The sequence below is a fragment of the Gymnoscopelus microlampas genome (assembly GCF_963454915.1).
Source record: "Gymnoscopelus microlampas genome assembly, chromosome: 4".
NCBI lineage: Eukaryota > Metazoa > Chordata > Actinopteri > Myctophiformes > Myctophidae > Gymnoscopelus > Gymnoscopelus microlampas.
Genome location: NC_139941.1, coordinates 17,221,191 through 17,248,590, shown reverse-complemented (window position 1 = coordinate 17,248,590; position 27,400 = coordinate 17,221,191). Strand labels below are relative to the sequence as shown.

The 27,400-nt window shown below is 44.0% G+C and overlaps 1 protein-coding gene across 2 annotated transcripts in view; it reads right to left on the bottom strand.

Annotated features, from left to right (window-relative positions):
• taok3a (TAO kinase 3a) overlaps positions 1–27,400 on the bottom strand; it is a 95,374-nt gene that overhangs the window by 24,499 nt on the left and 43,475 nt on the right. For both annotated transcript variants that reach the window (XM_084054042.1, XM_084054043.1), the window contains exons 3-14: positions 27,315–27,400; positions 23,534–23,605; positions 22,537–22,638; positions 21,888–21,933; positions 19,763–19,859; positions 17,398–17,511; positions 16,573–16,664; positions 15,715–15,808; positions 11,021–11,102; positions 7,099–7,266; positions 6,102–6,287; positions 1,603–1,746 (exon numbers count right to left, since the gene is read on the bottom strand). The exon at positions 27,315–27,400 is cut by the window's right edge and continues 170 nt beyond it. In XM_084054042.1, the coding sequence (XP_083910168.1) occupies positions 1,603–1,746; positions 6,102–6,287; positions 7,099–7,266; positions 11,021–11,102; positions 15,715–15,808; positions 16,573–16,664; positions 17,398–17,511; positions 19,763–19,859; positions 21,888–21,933; positions 22,537–22,638; positions 23,534–23,605; positions 27,315–27,400 (1,283 nt within the window). The remainder of the gene's footprint in view (positions 1–1,602; positions 1,747–6,101; positions 6,288–7,098; positions 7,267–11,020; positions 11,103–15,714; positions 15,809–16,572; positions 16,665–17,397; positions 17,512–19,762; positions 19,860–21,887; positions 21,934–22,536; positions 22,639–23,533; positions 23,606–27,314) is intronic.

Genomic DNA, 27,400 nt, shown 5'->3' with positions numbered 1-27,400 from the left:
TTGATTATTACAAGTGATGGTACGCTAACGCTCAGATTGCTAACATCCCACAGTAGATCAAATGTGCGCGTACTGATAACATAAAAGGAGCCTGGAAGTCGACGCCAGTGAACCCATTCGCTGGAAAATAAGTGTCACACTTTCCGCTTAAAGACAGTAGGAGGATGCGTGCATGCACACGCGACTACACACGTCTCTCACACATAGCGTCCACTCTCAGCTTGTGTAATACCTGGTTTAAGACAACACAGAATTGACTCATAATTACAACCGCTGGGTCGTGGGAGGACACACATGTACACACACACACACACACACACACACACACACACACACACACACACACACACACACACACGCGTGTGCGTGTGTGCACACACACACACACACACACACACACACACACACACACACACACACACACACATGCTCGCACACACACACACGTGCACGTGCATTACAACTACTAGGCTGCTTACTGGAGCCCGTAACCATGACAACAGACAGAGAGAGAGAGAGAGAGAGATCCCTTCCCCTTCAACTCACAACATTGAACATGGAGTAGGGCCTGAGAATGATGTATTAGCAACTGCTGGAGAGGAAGTCTGTGTTTGCGGGGGGGGGGGGGGGGGGACAAAGACGATGGGTGAATGAAGGAGAGGAGAGGATAAGATAAGATAGGGAAGAGGAGAGGAGGATCCTACCACCAGGAAGCATAGAGGAGATACAGAGATGTGGGAAGATTAAAGACGAGAGTACAAGACAAAAGGAGAGACTTTAATGAACAGGTGAAGGAAGAGTTACAAATGGATAAATTAGCATCAAGGATTTGACTGTTCAGAGGAAAAGAGGGACCTGTCTCAGTCGGGGAACGGAAGCACACACACGCACTTGAAAATGTAATCATACACCCTCCGCCGGCGATGTTTTCATCCATTGTGGATCCTTTGTCGGCTCTTTTAGCGCGGCGAGACATTACATCACCACTAGCCTCGACGGCCACTGCTCTCGCAGCCACAGGCAGCTCTCAGACAGAGAGACGCAAAGCAAGTCTGCACTGGCGGAAAAAAAAGTATCGACAGCCTGCGAACAATCTCGCCACTCACTGGAAAAAAACACTTTCGACTCTCTCTCTCTCTCTCGTAAATTGTTTTACCCTTTTCAATGCACTGCGTCGAACAGAGCTTTATCAAAGTGCTTTATCAAAAAACGTGCCAAGTCCCAAGGACCCGTGTGGGCGACAAAACACAACCAAAGTATAATTTGCCAACGTAAAAGTGTTTGGTTGGCTAAAAATGACAATGTTTGTCATCTTTGCAGTGCTGCAACAGTTGGACGAACTAAACGATTTAATGGATACAAAAATTATATTGATTTTAATCAAATCTATTGCGAGGCAAATCTCACAAAGTGTAGCAATTCAGCTTACAGTAAGTTGTTAATGAGACTCAATTTAGTCGGTTATGAACAATAAAATGTGTTTACGCTCCTATTGTTCGATTAATCGCAAAAGTAATCCAGACCATAATCGCTAAGACAATAATCGACAGTTGCTGCCCTACATTCTTATTCCTGAAAGATGAGTTTTCATGGGAAACTGACCAGTGAGGCCGACTTGATGGTGGCGAAGCGACTTTGGTTCTTGTAGTTGTGAGCCTGGCTGCTCTTGTCCGAGACGACAGGTCTCAGTTCTGGCCGGTGGTCCCTGTGAACCGCCTGTGAATCGTCCCAGTTATAGTGGTGTTCCTGAAACACACAAAGGTTTTCAAGATTATTCAAAAATGTCCACAATTTCCACAATTTCTCCAAAATGGCAGGTCTACAAGCTCACCACGCATCACATCGCGACACATTGTGACCTTGTCGATCAACTCTTTTCGAACAGCCAAAGTATAAAATAGGGTTAAAGTGATTAAACTGGTTTTCATGCTATTTAAGTCATTTTGGAACACCATTGAACACTCTCAAGGACCCCTGGCCTGGAGGTCCTGGAGCCCAGTTTGAGAACCACTGGTGTAAACTACCACATGCCTCCTCTTTCCACCTGACAGTGAGGAGCTTTATTTCTAGGAGGTTCACGCTATATTCTCCAGATCCCTCCGCAGATTAAGTGCCTTGACTCACCAGCAGGGGTCACTAGTGCAGAGACATGGACACAATCCATTGCCTGCTTCTCACCCAAGAACACTGATTGTGTTGGCCCGACTACCTGGCCAAGCCAGACCCTACCCTGAAGCCCCTACACCACAATGAGGAATTCTCAACAACTGTGACGTGAATTTTACACCAACAGAGTAAACGCCAATGGTGGCAGATTTTGGGTTCATTCGGAAGTACCGTCACGCCATCTTGAAACTGCGGATGAGCTCAGGAGCCCAGGAGACCAATGTGTTCACTGCCATCTGAAAACAATGCGTGTCATTTCCTCTTGTTCCGTACACAAACGCAGACGGCAGCTGACACAGTGGGTGCGACATAGTTATTCAGACTCGTGTCACAAGACAAAAAGAAAAATGACAGCCATACCCTGCTGCTTTTGAACGCACGCCGGATATTCAGATAGAATGTGGGGCATTCAGTTGTGGCCTCCATATTTTGTGTGTGTGCGTGTGTGTCTGTGTGCGTGTGTGCGTGTGTGTGTGTGTGTGTGTGTGTGTGTGTGTGCGTGAGTGTGCGTGTGCGTGTGCGTGTGTGTTGGGGTGTGGATGCAAACACAAGACATCTGATAAGCGTCTTTGTTCTTCTGGTGTGATTGTGTGTCAGTGAAGTGACTTGATGTGGTGAGCAGGAGAGAGCGAGCGTATGTGTGTGTGTGTGTGTGTGTGTGTGTGTGTGTGTGTGTGTGTGTGTGTGTGTGAGAGAGAGAGAGAACGTGTTGGATGGTTTCCATGGTTTCAACTTGAGGCACAGGCGTTAACACGTGTTCTTGAAAACACAGAGTAACACGCGGGATGTTTGTAGAAGCAGTGTGTGCACTGCTTCCATTATGCTGCGTTCGCTCACGCTGGCACCTCCAAAGCCACAGGCTACCATTCATTTTCAATAGAAGCCAGTGACATGACGATACGAAGCGACGCCCGACGTTTACAGCTGCTACATAATCTGCAAAGCTACAACCCGAGTTCAGCTGGCTCCAACTGCAGCTACAAAGCTACAAAACGACCGAGTGATGTTTAACCATTTCCACTCGCCTTCTCTCTTCACACAATTCCTGCTTGCCACAGAAAACTAATTATTTCTGTCAGCCAGTTCCATGTTTTGTTTTAACCCCAGGCTTTATATTTTCCTTTATATCGTTTCTGTCGGGTGGAAACATGTCCAAAACTGTCACTTTTCAGGATTCAAATTCAAAAATAGCAAAAGGCCACTTTTGATAGTTTTGTGTGACGCTGTAGCATGATTAAGTAGGGCATTCATTTACGAAAAAACACATGGAGTTCAGAGGTTTCTGCCCAACAGCAACAATATTTTCCTTATATTTCTTTCGCTCGTCGGACCTATGCTTGACGCCAACGAGCGTGCTGATCAACACTTCAACAGCAGCCCGGCTACAGATATGCTGCTTCACTTTGTATCTTTGTATCTTCTGTAGATGCCAGTGTGAACACGGCATTAGTCCAACACACACCGTTCTCACTCTAGAGCTCTGTTCAGACTCCAGGCGATTCTCATTTGTTCCTCAAATACGAACTTTAGGACGGAGTGTTGTCCACACTGTTATTTGCAAAGCGATCAGATTGGATTTGTGTATTCAGACATTGTCGCCCTATCTGCATTCGTTTGTTGGGGTAAATAATGTAAAGACAACAACGTATGTATGAAAGCAGCCGAACTCACCCAACGGGTCGCGAGCTTATAGTCTGGCTATTTTTGGCCGATTGGCGACAAAGTATAAGTCAGGCTTCAGTGTTAGAGTGTCCAGACTGGGATCAGATTTGGATTGGAATTCATACCACCTATGGTAGGAATGTGGTTCAAATATGATTAAAACAATTCAACTACCATGTTTCTTTCTTTCTTACCTTCTTGTTGTTCAGACTTGATAAAACCAATCTGATTCCAGTCTGGACAGGCCAGTGTGAACATAGCCTAAGATAGTATGTAATAGGCTCTATGAACAGCAGCCATATTGGAAAGAAATTGGGCCTCTTTCTTACTTCCTTTATAGGTTTTACCAATGATACTAATTAAGGCTCTGTTCCATTTAGTGTAGCACAGTGGACCCCCATAAATTTGAGTGTACAAATGGAACCAAATGCACCCGTAAGGGTCCATTTGGTTCCATTTGTACACTCTCAGAGTTACACACCCGTAAGGGTCCATTTGGTTCCATTTGTACACTCTCAGAGTTACACACCCGTACGGGCCATTTGAAACCCCCTTAAGAAACCATGAGCGTCCCAGGACCACACTTTGAGACCCACTAGTGTAGCAGAGTGTTTCCAGTGAACCAACATGCACAATATCAGCACCCTGACTCTGTTTGACCAGAATGGAACAGAGCCTTCATTAGTATCATTGGTAACACCTGTGCAGGAAGTCTGGAAGAGCCCCAATTTCTTTCCAATATGGCTGCTGTGCATAGAGCCTATTGTCCTGCATGGACGCTGAGGCCAACGGCAGTAATTGCACTTGCATTGTGGTATTTGCCTACTGTAGGGTGGGGAAACTGGGTGGGTGGGAGATGATCGGAGCCGGACGACAGTCCGCCAGCCAGCTGATGCTGACACACACCAAGTGTTTCTTTGGTGGGGGGGATCTAGGAGGGTTGTGTTGGGATGGGCGGGCATTATCTGTCTGAAACTGTCAGTTTGAAAAGCAGCTCTGACTGGCAGCCTTACCAGTGTGTCTAGCAGATTTCTGGTCTAGATTTAAAAGCACGGGGACGGCATTCTTTTAAATCTAGAGCAGAAATCTGCCGGTCCAATCTGCCGATCTGTACTGCATGTCTACCAGAAACCTGTCCATGTGTCTATCAGCAGTGATCTTTTGTCTTTGGTCTGTTCTTGTCCACACACACACGAAGCCACGCACACTTGCATTGTACTACACTAGTGAGGACTTTTTTTTGGGACGTTCATTTTATGAATGCCAATTCATAACATTTTAACCCTTTAACTAAAGCCAAAAATGGCTGCTCTACAAGCTCTAGAGCTCACACTGCGTTGTGATGAGAGCTTGTAGATCCGCTATTTTCGGTAAGTGACACTGGCACACAACTATGTATAAATCAGGCATAACTCCTACCGTAACCCATAAACTTAACCTCTATACAGTATGCCTAACCCTAAGCCCAACTCTAGAAATATATATTTTTTTAAAAATATATTTTTGGGGCTTTTTATGCCTTTATTATTGATAGGACAGTAGGCTGACAAGAAATGGGGAGAGAGAGATGGGGAGTAAGACACAGCAAAGGCCTCGAACCTGTGACGTGCTGTCAGGCTACATTATAGCCTAGGTGCCCAGACCACTACGCCAGCGGTCCAGGCCGAATTATATATTTTCTTCGCCATAAAACAACCATTCCTCTTGTGAGAACCAGGAAAAGTGTCCTCACAATGGCTATTTCTCAAATTCTGCTATATACTTGTGCGGGGACATTTGGCCCTCACAAAATGGACCTCACAGTCAGTGGCGTGCACAGACATTTTGAGGGGCAGGTGCTCAAGTAAATTATACTTTTTTTTGTTTACTCGGTCTGCTCTTTTTTCCCTCTACACCTATACCTCTTTGCCAAAAATAGCCGATCTACAAGCCCACAACGCCTCGCGCTGCGAGGCGTTGTGAGCTTGTAGATCGGCTATTTTTGGCTAAAGTTCTCCTCAGAAAAGGGATGCTAGGTTTCGAGTGGTTATGGTAAAAAGAAAAATCAAATCACACAAAGATTTGGCGGACCCCCTGTAGTAACTCTGAGGACACCCTAGGGGTCCCGGACCCCCTGTTGAAGACCCCTGCTGTAAACTGAAAAAAAAAAAAAAAAACTTTTTTCAAAAGGGCACTTCTGGTCAAGAGGGCAAAGGGCAGGTGCTCTAGAACCGCCTAGAGTCTATCTGTGCACGTCCCTGCTCACAGTAATACAAGTATACACGCACACACACCTTCTTGGGATGCGGGGAGGAGTCTATGGTGATGTCGTAGTCCTGGTGGTGCACACATATGTCGGAGCAGCTGTCGTCCAGCACCTCTTGCATGCTGTTGACGCTGCTGCTCTGGCTGCCCGTGCTCACCGACGTGCTGGGGATGGAGTGGTTGCTGCCCAGGCTCCCAGGACACGCCTCGCTGTCCTGGGAGGGACGGATAAAAAGGGGGTTCGTATCAGAGACATGGAACACCCACAGAGGTAAAGGGTTGAACATTTGAGGAACCCGGAATCGTTCCCAGAAACGGTTTTATCACACTGTCAGAGCTTGGTCTGTGGACTTCACGTCTGCTATACAATTACAATACTGGTGGTTCTCGAACGTTTCCATTTCAAGGAGCACCATGACTCTGAGAGTGTACAAATGTGTACACTCTCAAGAGTTACAGACCTAACCCAGAGAGTCCCTGGACCTCACTTTGAGAACCACTGCAATAACATGTATGCAATACTGTATCGATGATTGAATTTGTGTTCATCAAAAATTATAATGAAGGCCAAAATGATATAGATTTTAAAAACATATAGGAATCGGACCGTTAAAAAGAGGGAATCGTTAAGGAACGGGAATGGCTAAAATGTAGGATCCCAACCCTACACAAAGGCAGAGAAACACTGCAGGACGGCACAGAAACATACGTTTAGCATCACTGATATAGCAACATACTGTTAGGATTTAGAAAACATTTTTAGATATGTATTTGGCCACAGACCCCCATCTCAAAATATTTTGTTCCAGGGATCCCCAGAAAAAAAGATTTGAGTAAAACATTTTCGCTTTAAAAATATATATATATTCAAAGATTTGCACACATTTTCAGTATTTTAAAAAAAATAGCAGATCTACAAGCTCATAGCGCGGCACTCGGTGCCGCGCTATGAGCTTGTATATCTGCTATTTTTAATAGACCAAAGAAGATGACACTGATGCGTTCCCGGATTGTTAAAATCCTCACCTCCTCCTCCTCCTGACTCTCTCCCATGGGGCCGTTGTGCTTCTCCTGGTAGAGGATCTTCTTCATCTTGCGGTACTGCAGGTTGTCCAGCTCTCGCACCGCATCCTTGGTCCTCTGGATGAGGTCGATGAGGACCCGCAGCGGACGATCCCGACGCACAAAGTCATGCTGTGGGTACAGAGAGAGAGAGAGAGAGAGGTCGGGAGTTCATCAGACTTTGTCTGCATGTCATCAATCAATATGCAAGTTTTGTTATCGAACATTATAGCACTGCCAAACAATTTGCACCGATCTGTTGTGCACCAGGGGGTCCCGTGACACAATTAGACGATCTTCATGCTCCCAACGTCTTCCGCGTGTCGTCAGCTTGTAGACTGGCTGTTTTTGGCGCGGGACACCATCATACAACTAAGTACAAATCAGGCATAGGCCATATTTTCTGAAACTGTAGAATGAGGATGACAGTAATGTGTTTTTTTTTAGCTTTTTCTGCCTTTATTATATAGTATACAGAAATCTGACAGGAAATGGGGAGAAAGAGATGGGGAGTGACACGCAGCAAAGGTCGCCGGAATTCGGGATTTCGAACCCGCGACACACTGTCAGGTTGCATCAGCAGCATAAGTGCCCGGACCGCAACGCCAGCTGTCCGGGCCAGGATGACGGTACTTTCACCACCCATTACCAATGTAGGGAAAAATCAACTCCACATGATTTTTGACATGTGATATTCCATACAGATATCGTGGTGTAGGGTTAAAGTGGTTACACTGATTTTGATGCTATTAACTCATTTGTCTGGGTTGGGGACCACCTGGAACCCCCACAAGGACCCCTGGCAGACCCCCCGGACCCTAACTTTGAGAACCACCTACGTATAGAATATCACCCTTAAACTCCTCCTTCCATTCATAGCATGTCTCACTTTGCACTCCAGCGCCACAATTCCAGTGGCCCACTAGAGGGCGCCATGAGCAGGTTTGCTCAGGCCTGTGCCTCATCATGGAAGCCCTGCCGTTCTCACATCCTGTAGTACACTAGACACATGTAATCCGTGCCCCCCCCCCACCCCCTGCCCCCCCTTCTCTCCACACACACATGCAGAGGCGCAGGCGCATGCACACCTGCACGCTCATTCATGAAATATCTATCGGCTAAATGGTGCCGTGTGGTTGAAATGCATGATACGGCCTGAGACTGAGAGGCATGGATGGAAAACTAAAACTGTAGAGTATAAGAAGACACAAAAAAAACATCCATCTCTTTAAGTCTATTTAAATCCATTCTCCCCACACAGTGTCTGACAGATGCTGCCGTAATGGGCTAGTAAAGCCTGATTTATACTTCCATCGCACGTCGGTGTCCCGCGCCGGAAATAGCCGATGTACAAGCTCACGACGCGTCGCGCTGCGACGCGTCGTGAGCTTGTAGATCGGCTATTTCCGGGCGCGGGCAGGACACCGTCTGCATGACGGGAGAGTGTCAAATCGGGCTTAAAAAGAAAAGGGGGCCCAGTGGGATGACATCACGGTCTGAAAATAGAGACGAGCCGTCGCGCTTTGTCCCGTTTTCTGACGGGGGGACGAGTGGGTGGAGTGGGCGGCTGCTGCTGCTGCTGATGGCCGCTTCCGTCCCATCAACCTCAGAGCTGGGAGAGAGAGAAGTTATCTCTGGGATAATCCCACGAAGAAGAAAAAAAAAAAAAAAGGAGGAAATCAAACAGCCCCCCCCCCTCTCTCTCTCCTATACTAGGAGGAGGGTTCCCATGCAATCCTAAACCCTGACTTCATGTCTACAGCATCATTAGTAACTCTTGCCAGTGGGGGGGCGGCGGGTTGATTCAGCGTGACGTCTTGCCATTCTGATTTAACGGTGGTTGTTCAGGTGGGAGTGTAGGACGTTATCATTTTGTTTTCTCTTTGGATAAGGTAGAGAGAGAGAGAGAGAGAGAGAGAGAGAGAGAGAGAGAGAGAGAGAGAGAGAGAATGAATGAAACCCAAAGCGAGAACACTGATAGATCACAGACAGATTAGTGACCCGATTTCCCTTGAAAGAGCTAGGAGGGGTGTGTGCGTGTGTGTGTGTGTGTGTGTGTGTGTGTGTGTGTGTGTGTGCACGTGCGCGCCTGTGACAAGTGAAATTGGGGTATTAATGAGTGCACCCCCCACCCCCCCCCAGCGAAGACCCCTTGACACTGATCCCAAAGTCTGTTTGGTATTTAACTCCCTTTAATGGGTTTCCAGCCAGAGATTTGGGTCGAACGGATGTTAGAGAGGGAGTGAATTCGTATCCCCCTGCTGCAGATCCTAGCAAGGAAAAAGCTACCCCCGTGGCCCTAACTCGGCCCCCTTAACTGGATATATCTCTGTCTGAGCCCTTCTCCCTCTGCCAGGCAAGTGTGAATGCCCCCCCCCCCCATCACCACCACCAGCCACTGCCTCTCCACATGAAGGTTTTGTGGTGGGCTAGCCAGAACGTGATTCCCTCGAACATAAAACTCTTAAGAGGCCAAAAGGATTACCTGAGGGTCACGCAAACAAAAAGATCAACTCCTGAGTTACGCAGAAACACAACGGCCGCACACAGATTACCATCGTTTGCCGGCGGGACAGGATGCTATGTGAGATAAGGCTGATAATTGGCCACAGTGCTTTGTTTGTTTTCAAAGACCAGCGGTGGGAAAGTAACCAAGTACATTTACTCAAGTGCTGTACTCAGTACTGCACAATTCTGAGGTACTTTTACTTAACTTGAGTATTTTTTTGATTTTTCGATACTTTATACTTCTACCCCACTACATCTCATATTGTACTCCACTACAATTATTTGAAAGCTTTAGTTACAAGCTACTTTGGTACTGTAAGCATATTTTGATGCCAATACTTTTGTACTTTTACTCAAGTCAAATGTTAATATAGGCTGTTTACTTGTAACAGAGTATTTCTATATTGTAGTATTGCTATTTTTACTCGAGTAAGAAATCAAGAGTACTTCTTCCACCACTGTCAAAGAAGAACATAGTCTCCATTTGTTTCATGTTCTATCAAAGGTAGAGTGTGAAAACACAGGCCCTGTACGGAGGCTGCATCCACCCTGGCCACGACACATACTACAGGAAAAGCCATTAACGATGGGGAAAAGAAACAACAGAACTGTAAATAACTAGAAGAGTACGCTCCTTGGAGCGCAGATCTGTACCAGGCCAGGTTTGCTACCCATGCAAGTAGAAAGGCGTACGAATTAGTTTTTTACTGTACGACCTACGGTTCACAAGTCATAGGCCAAAGGGTAAATCAGCCTGTAATAGCTCTACCATGAGGCCAATATGAAAGAGGTTCTTCCTTTGGCCTACTGGAAGTGTCAGTGCAAAGTTTCACGCCGATCGGTCCACCGGTGCCGGAGATTGGCTGCTCACTGGCGGACAGACAGACTGATGGACGGACGGACGGACGCAGGGCTAGGGTGGGCTGTAGCCCAGGGGCCCCCAACTGGGGGGGCCTCTTTTTTTAATGATCAAATTGTAAAGTAACCCTACCGAATGAACCGAATTAAAGTAACAAAAACCCGAAATCAAAGGAAAAAAAGCCCCCTCTGCGTGCGCGCCTCAAAAATTACTGTAGCCCAGAGGCCTCAACTCCTATAAATCCGGCCCTGGACGGACGGACGGATGTTCAGACAGAGGCAAAAACTAAATCTCCTGGCAGAGATAAAAAAAGAGCGAGAAAGAGATAGAGAGAGAACAGCCTATTCCCAGTGGGGTGTTTGGTTCCTGTTTGTGGAGGGATCTGTGTTTGTGTTCACACGTCAGCGAGCCGTGGGTGGGTGGGGTGGGAGAGTGACTCATCCACATAGCTCGGGGACTGACCGAGACAGGAAGTGAGGTCACAGCTCAAAGGGGGATTAAAAGAGGAAGTGTACTCACTCGCAGCAGCTCCCCCGACGAGGGTCTGTCCTGAGGAATTTTCAGTAGGCAGTAGTCGACAAAGCTCCGGAAGGGGTCAGACCTGCATTTGGTGGAAGGGGGCAGAAGGATGGAGAAAGGAGAAAAGAGTGTGTGTGACATCGCAGTCATTAAATGAACAGTTCTTATGAAGACCTGGGACGCATCCGTGTCATTTTTAGATTTGAGCTACAAAGCATTATTTTACACTTTGGGCTATTCAAAAATAGCAGATATACAAGCTCATAGCGCGGCACCGAGTGCCGCGCTATGAGCTTGTAGATCTGCTATTTTTGAAAAAACGAGAACATTTGTAACTCAAATCTTTGCTTCTGGGGGTCCCTGGAACAACATTTTTTGAGATGGGGGTCCGCGGCCAAATACACATACATTTTGGGGTCCTTGACATTAAAAAGTTTGAAAACCACTGACATAGCAACATAGGTTTTTTCAAAAAACTGTTTGGATTTAGAAGACATTTTGTAGAATCGGAACCTCAGGCCTTAATGGGTTAAACCCCGCTAGTGACGGGGTTCTAAGAATGGCCGTATGTCCGTCCCGAAAACTACTGCCTGGATTGAAATGTAATTTTCTGTGCACCTTCAGGCTCCCTGGAGGATGACGCCATGGTCTTTTCTCTAGCGTGAAAATGTCCACATAAACAGAAGACATCTCAAAATATATTGGCCAGTTTTCCATGAAAGTGACTGAGTGCATTCATGCTCTTTCGAGGATGAACTATTCGAATGACCCCGTGACGCGAGCTTTCAAATGCCACCTCGATCCCTGCCCCCCTGGAGTCCAAACACCGCCCACGCCCGTTTCCATTGGCCCGTCGTCCTGCGAGTGACAGAATGTTTGACAGGGATGTTTGCCATGAGAACATACACACTAGTGCGGTTATATCAAGTCGATGAAGCAACGTAATGATTATATTTATATTTATATTATATAAACTGCAGTGTGTAAACAGAAGGGTGTTTTAAAAGGTAATCTAAAAGAACTAAGAGTGGCAGCCGACCTGCAATATAAATATAATAATTACGTCGCTTCATCACTAGTGTGTATGTTCTCATGGCAAACATCCCTGTCACTCGCGGCGAGCCAATGGAAACGGGCGTGGGCGGTGTTTGGATGCCAGGGGCGCGGCCTCTGACAGGATTGCGGTGGCATTTGAAAGCACGCCCCCGTGACTTTTCCTCTAATGACACTCTCAACTTTGATAGCAGGATGAAATCCGGCATCACCCTTTGGCAAGGAGCAACACAACCTCTAGGGGCTGCTAGTCTGACTTTTAGACTCTTAAGTCTAGTATACCTTTCACACATGCTTCAACCACAGCTAACCAACAAGCCAAGTCTGCTCTATGAAACACAGCCGCATTTGCCGATACGTTTATCAGACACTAGACTAACAATCCAGCTATACAGCACCAATAGCCAACCCCACTTATGGTAAAGCAGACGTTTTACACGATGAGTAATCTATTTAAGTGGTGCTGTTGTAGGGCTATGTTTAGAGTATCAATGAATTAAACCAGAGCAAACCTAGGTAATCTCTCCGCACACTCAACTATGAACCATATATAGAGTGTGTAAATATGTGGAGCAATGTAAATATAGGCCACTGGAGCCGTGACACACAGCGCCAGTGACTCCGCTCTGGAAATACGCTGATAACAGACAACATATAAGAGTGTTTGCATTGAGACTAGATCCTCCAAAAGAAATAGATAGAGTAGAAATGATACTGTATCCATGTCTAAAGACAATATACAGTGGACGTTTGTTTTAAAATAAGCCTCTAGTAGACTATGCAAGGGCAGCGGGTGTGCTTCCAGCCAGGTCACAGTATCGTAAGCCTGACTACACTGTGTGTGTGTGTGTGTGTGTGTGTGTGTGTGTGTGTGTGTGTGTGTGTGTGTGTCCGCGAGAGTGTGCATGTGCGCGCGTGAGTCCGCGAGAGTGTGCATGTGCGCGCGTGATGGCACTCCAGCAGCTCCATGGGGCTAATGTCTCTACTAGTCTCATCTGGTAGGATGCTGCCGATGCCTCGGGCCCCTGGAGTTCCTCCAAAAATACCACGACCCTGCACCACCCCACACACACGCACAGTCGCACACACACACACACACACACCCCGCACCACCCCACACACACACACACACACACACACACACACACACACACACGCTCACTTGAGCATCAGGGCAGGGCAAGAATCTGACAAACCCAATTTCACAACAGGCGCAGTAGCGAGGGCCAGGATTCAATCTCTGCAATCAAACACTGGCCCAGATGAGATGTCCTTAGAAGGGGTCTCACAGTGAAACAGGCACCGGTATTGAGCTATGAAGATTAAAGATGAATAAACGCCATAATCTAGTCTAAATGTAGTGTAAGACATATTTTTCCTTTTCCATTTTTTTTCTGCAATATTTTTTCACTCATTTCCAATTTCACTTTTTATGCTCCATCCTGTATGAGTTCTCTCTCCTGATTCGATAAAATTTGTATCCCGTCTTACTGAATAGTTGGAGAGACAGGGAGACTACTGTGACTGAACAAACACTCTATAGCAATGATTACTTTGAGCATACAGAGCGATAGTATTTAACACTTATTTGAACATATAACATAAACCACTTGTAAGTTGACTTTAAGGAAAGACATTGTATACAGTAAAGTTAGGGATCGCCTTCGGGGTATAATGAAATCACTAAGAATGCCACATGCAACCACTTGCCTGTACAGGAAATCTAGGTTGGATGCAAATCCTTCCAAGGTAGACACACCTACTTAGTGTTCAATTGACTCTTTTTTAGAGAGCAAATGGGCTCGGAAGGGTGCATTTTTACGTACATGTCTTATGTAGCAATTTCTAGGCGGCCAACAATTCACTACTCATTAACCTTCACAAGGCCACAGTATAGACTTCCCATTAAGTACACAGCAAGGTTATAATAGCTTAGCATTTGTCCATACATTCTTTGAAAATACTTAAGTTTTAGTTGAGTTTTGATTCGTTTCAGAGTTCATTTTTTATTGTAATATGGGGTATAAAGGTCGAGATCTAAAAAGGTCATAAAAAGTATTGTGTAATAAAAAGTCAGCAAAACATACTAGCCTAAAATACTAGAATGAAACCAATTGAAAATGATGTGGGGTTCATGTGGTTAACTGATGATTGACAACTTAAGTGAGCAAAGAGACAAAAAGTGAGCAGCAGCGTGAGAGGAAAGGAGGAATGATTGACACACTGGTTCATTATCTGCTTCTCTCCAGAAATATATTCGTCAATTTGACTGATCAGCATCTCTCTGCATCTAGAATACTCAATATACAGTACTGTAGTTCCTCTATCGTTTCTGTGTGCCACCTCTGCCAAAATCTCACACCTTTGTGGTATATACTGTATAGGGTATAAGCACATTTTATGTGCTAGCTACAGTAGTTTGAGGTAAAGGTGTGTGTGTATGTGCTAGTTATCATCAGTTTCTATAGGGTATAGTATTGGATATAGTACTGAAGTATGTAAGGATATTTATAGAACTTTATTGTCCAAGTGTGAACATTTTCCTTTAGCTTCAGATTTGGCAATGGCTCCAAGGAAAAAGAGACGAGTCAAGATGTCAAATTAAACTACAATGTCAAGTTTCAAATACACATTCTCATTCATTATTCACAAAATAAATCCCAAAGTGTTATTTATATTGGTAACAATTAACGACTTTCAACCTTGCATCCCTATTTTGGGCATAGCCAAAAACGTTCCAAAATAATAGTATACAAAATTTGCAAAGAATAGCGAAACTACAAATAACAATGCTTGGCAGGCACTCTGAGCTCATTGATCGGCTATTTTTGCTACTTGTCATACGAAGAAGTACAGTATATAGGGCTTAAGTGGTTATGAGATATTGCATGTGGATAAACAGGGTAGTAGCCTATATTATAGCTTGGAGTGAGACAGTGAAGTACAGGATGTTCTGGCTAGTATGGAGGGTGTATGGAAAAGATGGGCTAACTTGTATGGCGTATATTTTTGTGCTAGCTAACAAAGAATATGAGTGGAGGGTCTGAAGACGTACAGTAACTGCAGATCGAGGGATGTGACCCTTTCAACTGTACCCCTTACATAAGAGACTTTAGGGAGTGATTTCACACAAGGCCTAGGGCCCGAGTTCAAAGGTCACACAGATTAGGGATGGCTTAACTCTGCTCAGCTTAGATTGCTGTGCGTTCACAGACGACCGAAGGTATTGCATCAGTGAATTGAGACGCTTTCATTTTGTGAAATAATGAAAAATCCTTATCTTTGTGACTTTTTACTCGTTAAGCCTAGTTCAGACCAAAGATTTGCGACGAGATGAAACCATCACTTGTAGGTCGACTATTTTCGCCACACGATACCCTTGTACAACGGAGCATGAATGTAAGCATTGAGAATGTTGCTTAGATAAACTACAGCTGTCTGAATTACCCTTTAGACTAATTCTTCAAAGGCTACTTTTAATACTGAAAACAATATAAACGCGTGATGTCCGGTTGAACTGTCCCTTTGACACAGAACTCTCCGAAATTAGCCAGTGACACTGACATTTTTTATAATACATTTCTATTTCAGGTTTAGGCAAAGAAAAGGTCACGTTTGGGAGGAGCGCTTCTTTAACTCACCACTCGATGGACTGCAGCGTGGGGGAGTCGTTCTGGGCGATGTGATATAAGGCACTCATGGCATTCATGTTGAACAACGGCGGCTTGCGTTCCGCTAGGGGGGGCGAACAGAGACACAGCCGGGAGGGCAAGAGAATAGCATGGTTTTAATGCAATGATATACAACGTACCCAGCATGTTTTTGTGTTTATGTGAATAATACAGATGATGATGAATACTTTTCATCATTAACATCTACGGACCTTAATGGGACAAGACCTCACGATCACAAGTAGCCAGGGTTTGATTTTAAAGGGGTGGGAGTCCATGCTTCTGCTTTGATATCTCCCCTCTGATCATTCATTTTTTCATTGCCAGTCGGGTTTATGTTTTAGCCCTGCTTCTGTTATATGCATGCATTTCCTTCTGGGAAATGTGACCGTCTGATAGGTTTGATAACATCTCAATTTCACAATTTAATAAAACATTTACGTTAACCGCATCAACCCTGGCATCATTGTGAGAAGTTGTCAGAATGTGCTTCTCTACTAGCTCTATGAGCTTTTAGATCAGCTATTTTCGCTAATTGTCGAATGACAAAATATATGGCTTAAGTGTTTAAGAAAACAAGTAATACAAGCTTGCAGCACTGCACAAAGTGGCACGCTGTGAGCTTGTACATCTGCTAATTTTGAATAGCCAACATATAAATGGAAAAAGTGGTTAAAATGATTGTGATGCTGTATTAACTACTTTGGCTGTGGACCCCCTGGAACCCCCCCCCCCCAAGGACCCCACTTTGGGAACCAGTCTGTACTCTACAGAGTACAGACTGGTTCAGGCTGAGGCTTGCCAGTAGGGTGTGTGTGCGCTGCTCACCCAGTTCAATGCAGGTGATCCCTAAGGACCAGATGTCCACCTTCCCTTCATACTGGCCCTCGTCCATGGCTAGGATCACTTCAGGGGCCATCCTAGAAACACACGCAAACAGACAAATAAACAAACACATGCACACACACATACATACACACAGACATATACACACATGCAAACACACCCAAGTTTACAAAATGCACATGCATATGCATGGACATACACATGGTTGATTAAGTATGGGAGAAAAGAATAAAGAAACATGCAAATATGATAATCTGTTAAGCTTCTCTGAGCTTTGAAGACCTGCAGTGATAGCAGCTCAGGTTAGACGTGCGTGTGTGTGTGTGTGTGTGTGTGTGTGTGTGTGTGTGTGTGTGTGTGGGTATGTGTGTGTGAGTGAGTGAGAGAGAGAGAGTGTCAGTTTAACATGTAGCGTGGTAGAGAAAATAATCTTGAATGAAGAAGCCAGTAGTCTATATGTTCATGGCAGTGGTTCTTAAACATTTTCATTTCAAAGATCTGTATTTGGCCACGGACCCCCACATTTGTTTCTATCGGGGACCCCCATAAAAGAAGATTTGTGTTGTTTAAAAACAAACGAAAGTGGTTGAACTGATTTTGATGCTATATTAACTACATTTGCTGGGGACCCTCTCAAGGACCCCGTGGGGGTCCCCGGACAACACTTTGAGAACCACTGGTTTATGAGTCAAGTGAGTTACTGTGCGGACGTGAGTGAACATTGCAGGTTGATAAACGACAGACGGTAGTAAGTACCGTACTTAGTTACTTGACACCAGTGACACTGTGATGTGATGTTACACTGACCAGTAAGGTGTTCCTACGAAGGAGTTGGCAGGCGAGGCGATAGAGGCAGAGCCAAAGTCGGCCAGTTTGACCTGGCCAAGCTCGGTTAGCAGGATGTTACCAGCTTTCACATCTCTGGAGGAAGAGAGGGGGGGGGGGGGGGGGGGGTTAGAGAGAGAGAGACACACACACAGAGAGACAGAGAGAGAGATTTACCTGGAACCAAGCCAACCAACTATGAGATGAATCACGACCACACAGTGGTGGAAAAAGTACTAAAATGTTTTACTTTAAGTAAAAGTATCAATACTGCAATGTAGAAGTACTCTGTTACAAGTAAAAGTCTGGAATTAAACTTTTACTTGAGTAAAATTACAAAAGTATTGGTATCAAAATGTACTTAAAAGTACCAAAAGTAAAAGTACTGAAATGTTTGAAAATAGCAGATCTACAAGCTCACAACTGTGAGCTTGTAGATCTGCTATTTTCAAATAGCCTAGGTATAAAATAGGGATAAAGTGGTTAATGTATGTATTATAATAATGTAATAATTGATATCTGCATAGTAACTAAAGTTTTCAAATAATTGTAGTGGAGTAAAAGTACAATATTTGCCTCTGAGATGTAGTGGAGTAGAAAAAAATCCAAAACAATAATTCCCTCTGGTCTATAGGATCTAGTGGTAGCTGTAACTCATGAGCATAACTATCCCTCTGGTCTATGGGATCTAGAGGTAGCAGTTACTCATGAGCATAACTATCCCTCTGGTCTATGGGATCTAATGGTAGCTGTAACTCATGAGCCGACATGCGGGTGCAGTACAAATTTCCAAGGTAACGAGCTCCACCAGTCGCTGTTCCACTTTTGTGGGTACTTCTCTGTGACATCGCAAATAAACATGTTTTTCGTGAAAACTAGGTTGATTTTATCATGACTCATCGTTTCCCAATCTCATAGCTCGAGTCGTGGTACGTCTATCTTGGATGGTTATGACATTATGAATAATAATAATAATAATTATTAGCAGTTTATCAGAAGTTTTCAAACGATAAGCATCGTCCCATTACTGGATGTCAGTCTTTTCTGCGCGTCATAAAAGATAAGATTATGACCCTCTGTGAGATATGGGCATCACGACTTCCCGAAAGTGATGCTCAACAGGTAACTTATTAGAACACACACAGAACTCTTGAACCGTATGTCATACAGTCAAAAAAATGTTCTCCTTGGATTCTTTGGTTCATGTGGCAACTCCCCATGCAGGTCACGCCCTTTAGAACTGTATGGTGTACAATAAAAAAATAAATCCCTGGATTCCTTTGGCTCATGACGCAACTCCCCATATCGCACATTTCTTCCCAACAAGATATTACGGCATTCAGTTTTTCTTCAAAACTATACACACTATACTACTACAGATTTTGTCCACAACTCACGCAAATCAGTACACTTCTCTGTAGGCTACAAATGTCTTTCAAGGTGTGCAGCATAAAACACCACACATCATGAACGCAGCATCCCATCTGCATCACACATTTAAGTGCCTCCTAACAACACCAAAACACAGCCAAAAGTGATTGCACTTACACCTATACGGGTGTACATTAACACATTCACTGCCAGGGGCTTTCTAATGCTGGCAGGTAGCTTCTGCCAGCCTTTTTAAGCATTCCGACTAATTTTTCAAGAAGCACAGAATATTTATCTCCAGTATGATCAATCCCCTGATGGTTGCTAATCACGGAGAAAATCCCTGTGCTTCCGTGAAAAAAAAGAAAAAAATGTCATTGTGACCTCCCGTTCTCTTGTTAAACCCAGTTGAAAATAGCATGTTTCGCTAAAAATACATAGTAAAAAAGTACACAGGAGCCGAGATACAGGATTTTTAAGTAATACGTTAACCAGGAAGTGAATGGAGCAGTAAATCTTCGGATCACGTTATCTTGGGTTCTGGACGCTTTTCCACATACATATACATATCCGTGAATGGCGGTGAACGGGTGGATTTTAAATCACAAATATGTCCGTGATTGATATGTCAGTGGCAGTGAATGTGTCAAGTGCACACATATACAACACACATGCTAGACATCTGCACCCCACGACTGTCACAGCCTTGGGTAGGCAACCCAGCCTGGCGGGGAGCGCACTTTTCTAGTTTCAACTCAAGTGGACTGCAGAATCCACACCACAATTATACGCAACTATATGGTTAACAATATAGTTACAGTTATAGTGCTAGGTGTGGACACACTGGACAGCCCTTTAAAGTTTAATCAACAAACACTGCAGTGAAAGGTATATGGCTGTCTCAATCCATCTTGTTTGTGCTCAAATGTATCTTCTTCTTGGCAAATGTCAGGAGTGAGGAGAGGAGTTGACTCACCTGTGAATCATATTATGGGAATGTAAGTAAGCCAGTCCTAGCAAGGCACCGTGTGTAATGGCAGCGATTTCCACCTCTTGGAGCGGTTTCTTATGAACTAGGGGAAGGAGAGCACACGAAGGAAGACGTCAGAACACCCCTCAAAAGGCTTGGTTTCCATCAACTGACATCAGAATCAGAACAAAAGGAGTTTCTACGGGTTTATAGATACAGTCACACTGAATAATTCCTTACCATCTGTGAGCAGATTTGAACTGCCTTGTCTAAAAGAATCATCGTTGCCCAGAATGCTGTTGTAGTCAGTGGTGGAAAAAGTACTCAAATGTTTTACTTAAGTTAAAGTATCAATATTGCAATGTAGAAGTACTCTGTTACAAGTAAAAGTCCCGAATTAAAAATGTACTTGAGTAAAAGTACAAAGGTATTGGTATCAAAATTGACTTAAAGTACCAAAAGTAAAAGTACTAAAATGTCTGAAAATAGCAGATCTACAAGCTCACAACGCGTTGTGAGCTTGTAGATCGGCTATTTTTAAATAGCCAACGTATAAAATAGAGCTAAAGTGGTTAATGTATGCTTTATAATGTAATAATGTATATCTACAAAGTACCTAGTAACTAAAGTTTTCAAATAAATGTAGAGGTGTAAAAGTGCAATATTTGCATCTGAGATGTAGTGGAGTAGAAGTAAAAGTACAGACAATTGGAAATACTCCAGTAAAGTGAAAGTAGCTCAAAATTGTACTTAAGTACAGTACTTGAGTAAATGTACTTTGTTACTTTACACCACTGGTTGTAGTGTGTACTTCATAAAGTCTGAGCCGCATGTACAGTATGGACATCGGTTCCGCTCATATAACAATAACAAAAATATTCCCCAAGCACTTGCCAGCTGGACAAACGTGTAAGTAAACGGTTGGGATAAGGGCTCTGAAAAGCCATTCCCCCATGGACCACTGCAGGGAAGGAGGCCTTGAACCAGGGCAAAAGGTCACGGGTGGAAATATGGGAAAGGAATGTCAGTGAGTCGGAAGCTCAAAGAAAAAAGGCCAGAATTGTGGCCCATCGTGATATATTGTATATGACTCCATGTCGGAGACGGAAAACATATAATTACACACTGCGTTCAGGTGAGGAATACTTAGAAAGGTTAACAGTGCTATGGGGGGGTCTCTGGGTGACAGGCAAGCATCTGGTCTTCAAAGAATGTTAGAATGTCTAAAGTCTACAAACAGTCAAACAGATATGGGACCATATCATACAAGTACAGGCCTATTATTATCATTCAGGGTGAATGATCCATAATAGTAGCCAAGTGACAATCTTGTTTGAGATTATTCTATAGTTTATGAATAAAAGTTTCAAAATTGCTATTTTTTTTTTGTTTAAAGGTTTAAGCTCTATATTACAATAGTAATCATTGCTATTAGTGATTGTTCAGTAACATGGGTCACCTCGTCTCTCCAGCTCTTTAGTAAACACAAGTGGGTTACAGAATTTCATCCAATCAGGAGGAGAGAGAATTCCACAAAGATCATTTATCAACTCGGGTTCCAGCTCGAATTTTGTCTGCTCATTTATTTGTTTAATCACTCATTCATTTTAGTCTCCGCCAGGCCGAGACTATGTTTTCTCACTCTCCATATAGGCTCTGGCTACTTGTGCCAGATTGCATTTTCCGACCTTATGCGTTTTCTTCAAAACACACTTTCTGCAACTACTCCTACAGATTTTGTCCAAAACCCGAGAAGTATAAGTTAGATTTTTCAGATCCCATAACAAGTGACTATGACTTCCTTCCGAAGTTTGCGGGCCCTGGGTAGGCAACCCGACCTGGCGGAGACCTGTGCTCCGAGGAGCACACTTCTAATTGAACCTGGATCTTGCATGAGTTCTCTCTCCTGATTGGATGAAATTGGTATCCTGATCTGGAAAGTTATTTTCTGTTTACTAAAGAGCTGTAGAGACGGGAAGACCTCTGTCATTGAACAAAAACTATAGAGCTATTTAACACTTATTTTAACAAAATGTTAAACTATTAAACTTGTAGATCTGCACAACCGAGTATAAATCAGGCATGAGTGTGTGTTGCATGCACTATTATACATGCACGTGAGTACACTTACCCTCTAGTAAGTCTGATGCGGAGCCCAGGCAGTACTCCATCACCAGCTGTGAGATACAGTACAGATCCACACACATTATGACAAAACATCATTTTCATTCCGAAACTACAGTATGCATCAATTTAGCAGACACTCCAACTGATCCAAAGCCAGATGTATTGGCTTACTGCAGTCTGTTTCGGTCAGGTTGGATAACTGTGAAAACATTTATTTTTTCTCCACTGCAAACTGTTTCAATCCAGTTTATCAATTGAATCAATTATAAAAAACGATTTATATCAAATAATGAACAGAATTCTTCAATTGATTTCGATTTAGAAAATAGCCGATCTACAATGCAGTGTGTTGTGAGCTTGTAGATCGTCTAGTTTTGTGAAAATAGGCGATTTAATTAATCAGATTAGATCGGCTATATACACATTTTTTAGTTATTAAAAACACACTTCTTGATAATTCCATTAATCGAAAAAGTAATAAATAGAATAATCGCAAAGAAAATAATACATAGTTGCAGCGGGAGACGAGGCAAGTGGCGGGGCGGAGTGCAGACGAGGACAGGGTGACCCGGGGCAGGAGGAGAGATAAAACGAGACAGGACACAGGAGGAAGGGAATGCACAAGGAGGAGCATGAGGGCTCTGCTAACCCACCCAGGCAGTGTTGTCCTTCAAGTAGCAGCCTTTGTATTCGATGGTGTTTGGGTGACGCAGCTGTCCCAGGAACTTGACCTCTTTGATGATGTCCTGCCACTTCTGTCAAAGACGCACAGAGCAAATAAGCACACATGGTTACACTGAGCGAAAGTGTGTGAGTGATAAGGGCCTGACACAATGCAAGCGTCAGACACGTGTGTCACATTGTTTACGACGGCTGCAGCCACACCGGAGGCGTCAATTAGAGTCTAAGACCATTGGTTCAATCATTTGAACTTAACTTAAATCATAACTTATACTTTGGCTATTCAAAGATAGCAGATATACAAGCTCAAAGTGCATCATTCGTGCCACGCTATGAGCTTGTAGATCTCAGTTTTTGGAAAAATCGTGAATATACATGCTTCTGGAGGTTCCTTGTACAAAATATTTTTGAGATGATGGGGCTCCGCAGCCAAATACATCATTGACATGAAAAAGTGCAGTCCAGTGAGAACCACTGGACTGCAGCCACACAGGAGGCGTCAATTAGACGTGTCAAAACCTGTTGACGCGTCTCTCAGTGCTCGGTTCTATTTTGGAGCGGTGACACGTGGCACGAACTGTTCAAAATGAGTTGGAGCAAAGCAGAAAGGTAACCTCTTTTTATTTCTTGATGCGGGTCAGTGACGCTTGCGTCAGTGACGCTTTCAGTGTGTCACGGCCGTTATAGAATCGACACTTTCTAAAGTAATCAAATCTTCACTAGGATGATGCTCATGTATTGGTCATCTATATCAGCCACTAGTGCCTATGCTGGTGCATCCTAAGATGACATTTTTTATTTCATTTGAATTTCCATTTCTTTCCATTAAAATATAGCCGTCACAGGGTTCATCATTTCAAAGGCGAAGTTTATGCACTAAACTTTACAGAGTGTGTGTGTGTGTGTGTGTGTGTGTGTGTGTGTGTGTGTGTGTGTGTGTGTGTGTGTGTGTGTGTGTGTGTGTGTTACCTCCGTGGTCTGCTTGCCATTGTAGGACATCTTCTTAATGGCCACCACCTCATTGGAATAGGAGTTTCGGGCCTATAGGAGGATCAGGGAGAGAGGGAGAGAGTCGAGTTCAAACCGCTACCATACAGTACATTGTCTTGTGAGAGTCATCACTGTACACAATGTAATTCAATTTAATGCAATTCAAGTTCTGAGTTCTATAAATGACCATCACGTAAGGTCGCCCATTTGTATAATTCAGTGAAGAAAAAAAAGAAAACAAGAAATTGCTGTACTGTACATGTATGTCAAATCAATTTTGTAAGAACGTCGAGGACAAACAAGTCACTTTATTCAATCAAGTAAAACAATTATGTTCAATGGTCGACTTGCTGAGAATGCTTGAAGAGGAAATCAGTGCCATCGACGTCCCGAGACCACCAACAACAAGTAAGGCTCATTAATATTCCACATAACATCCCCCCTTTTAATTTCACTGTTTTAATTTTACTCCTGACTAGATTTGAACTTATTGATTTGTTAACCTGTATTTTTTACTTGAATGTAAAGCACTTTGAACTACATTTATGTCTGAAAGGTGCTCTATAAGTAAAGATTATTATTACTATTATGCGAGCTGTGGATTTCTCCTTGCTGTTATTGACAGAAATGTCATGTATGTCATGTAATGGCTGTAACAGTGATTCTCAATCTGTTGATATCAAGGGCCCCCGGTTTGATATGCATTTGGCCACTGACCAGGGGCGTAGCCACGGGTGGGCATAGGTATGCCTGGGCCCACCCATTTGTTTTTTCTGCCCACCCGCAAAAAAAAAAATATATATATTCAGCCATTTTGATAACAGTGTATCCAAAATCCGTCACAAACTCACAAAAAAAGTACCCAAAACCCGCCAAAAACGCACTCCTGCCTAGGCCTAGCCTACGCTAGCGTTCTGGCTCCACTGCCACTGCCACCCCCATTTAACCCTTGAGAGTGCACAGATTGGATCCATGGGATCCATTTGGTTCCATTTGTGCACTCTCAAGAGTGACTGCCCCTAAAGGTCCATTTGGTTCCTAACTATTATATCAATCAAGTATCTGAGAACCCCAGTGAGGACTCCCACATTGAGAAACATGGTTATAGAGCACATACAGTAGCTGGCTGGCACTGTATGCAAGGGGTAACCCTGCAAGCGCATGCCCACGTTCAATGTCATGGTGTAGTAAAACCAAATGTGGATTCATCCAGCGATGAACCCACACTCAATTACAATGGAAATAGCTGGAAGAAACAGGGAATTCCCCCGAACTCGCCTCCATTGATTTGATCCCTATCGCTGCTCGCTGTTGGGTTGTATGCATATATTAGCTGTTTCTGCTGCTGTAATCTATGGCTGGCTGCATGAACAAATCATGTACCAGTGAAATATTTAACTGCATTTAGTTCTAATATTCATTGTAGAAGAAAGGGAGTGTATCAATAATTACAATAGGCTAATTCACACGACACACATTTGTCGGTGCACACTGAGGGCCCTCTGTGTTTTTGCCTTTGGCGCGTTTTGATCGCAGGGGTACTTGCCCTTGTTCTGCACTTAAACAGACTTCCGCTTTACAAGAAAAAGCCCTTCACATGCATAAACCATGCATGCATAAACCATGGCTGCAAGCTGCCTCAATTGCCTTGACTATGCATGCATAGATGATAACCTACTTACTTATATTAACAACACACTAGTACACACGTGTATAGAAGCTAGCCAACTTTGACACTGGACACGTGGACACGTGACATCAGTTCACTTTCATGTCAATCAAATATAAACCACAGTTCAAGTTCTAATGCCGACTGTGTTTCTACCTGTGTTGATTTGAATTGAGCCCGGTCATGGTTTTACATCTAGCAAAGCAACTTGGCTAAAAGCTGAAGCTAGCTAGTGTGTCAGCGCAGTAATGATACCAAGGCAGTAGTGATGCGCGGGTTGACCCGCAACCCACGGGAGGGTCATGAAAAAACCCGACCCGCGCATCACTACAAGGCAGGATGTAGCCTCGACACTGGAACGGGTTAGTCACACGAGTTTGGTCGTCAGGGCCACTGTGTGTGTGTGTGTGTGTGTGTGTGTGTGTGTGTGTGTGTGTGTGTGTGTGTGTGTGTGTGTGTGTGTGTGTGTAAATGACAAGAGACAGATAGAAATTCTAATGTGCTTCCACCCAAAAGGATAATGTTACGATATTGCCAGCTCTAATTTCCGTGTCTGACTCTACAACCCCCTCCCTCCCCTTCTCTCTCTCTCTCTGAGGAACAGCTGTCTTAGGAGGAGTGGAGGCGTATGCCCCCAGCCCTGCATCTGGGGAGGATGAGGGCAAGGAGGGGCAAAGAGTCAAGGAGAGGAAACCATGGAAGTAAGGAGAGGTGTGGAAAAAGAGGAGAAGAGAAGAGAAGAAAGGAAAGGGAAGGGAAGAAAAGGAAAAGTAGAGGAGATCAGAGGAGAGGAAAGAAGGAGAGGATGCTTTCATTCCTTCCTCTACGCTGCCTTAGAATCAAAGGCGCTATAAGTAATTAGTGATGATGAGATTAATAACGAAGGATTGAGAGAAAGCGCTCAGAGGGGAGGCTCATGTTGCTTAATTGTATTCAAAGAGCTATGATTCACTATAGCTACATTCACCCCATGCATGTATGTACAAACCTTTGAATCAGCAAATAATGTGTGAGTGCACCTATGCTCTACTCATTTTGTTCATTATACTATCATCATGTCTCTGTGTGTTCCATTCCAAGTTATCCATAATCAATAATCCTGAGCTTTAACGCTCAGGATTTTACATTGCACTGTGATCTATTACACTATACTGCTGATGCTATAGCCTACTGTCAGGGCTGAATCCCACGAAGTACCTGGTGGCATAGAAACCCAGTGGTACCAGGTCTAAGAACTGTGCTGTAGGACAACAGAGCCAGATCTGAACCGGGGTTTCCCCAAAGCTCCAGGTCTAAGCAACCAGCATGCACTGAAAGGAATCAGGGCTGCATTCTTTTCTCAGCCATCATTCGGTCGATTACTAGAACTAGACCATACCCGGTCGGCGCAGCGCATCCGTGGGGGGATATGCGCACATGATCTGGCAACCCGGGAGGCGACATTGTTTGACACATAAACGCTAATAAGAAGCTGAGATTTGATGAAATTGAAAAACAGGCTTCACAGTTAAGTTCAGATGGTAATGGTCAATGGCTGTGTGCAAAATCAGAGCAATTGGTCCAGCCACTGAGGAGAACCGGGTAGCTTCACTCACGCACCACTACAGAGGTTACTAGAATTATAGTAGGATATAGTAGGATAGTAGGATAATCAAGAAGCGAGTTGTTTTGCAATATAAAAAAATAAATAAATGTATGCATCAACAAATCAATTAATCACTTTAGCGTTATTTTACACTTTGTCGCACAACAGTGTTGTGCAAAAATAGTGAAAATAGCTGATCTACGATACGTTGTGAGCATGTAGATCGGACATTTTTTATTTTATGTTGCCTATATTGACCTAACCAAAATAGGTATCAATTATAAATCGATTAACTTGATTAGTGCGATTAACCGCTTAAACCCCAGCAAGAAAGCTTTCCCCACAATAAAAGAAAACTGAAAATACACTAGTATTGAGCCCTGAGGGACTCTGGTTACCCATATGGGGCTTAAGTGGTTAACGGTTTGCACCCCTAAACCGAAACCATGTCGTTCTTGGACGGAGAGGGAGGGACAGAGAGAGAGAGAGAGGGAGAAAGGACTCACAAAGTAGACAGCCCCGAAGCTGCCATGCCCGATCTCGTGCAGGTCGCAGAAGACATCCTCGGGGTCATCCTTGAAGAACAGGTCGG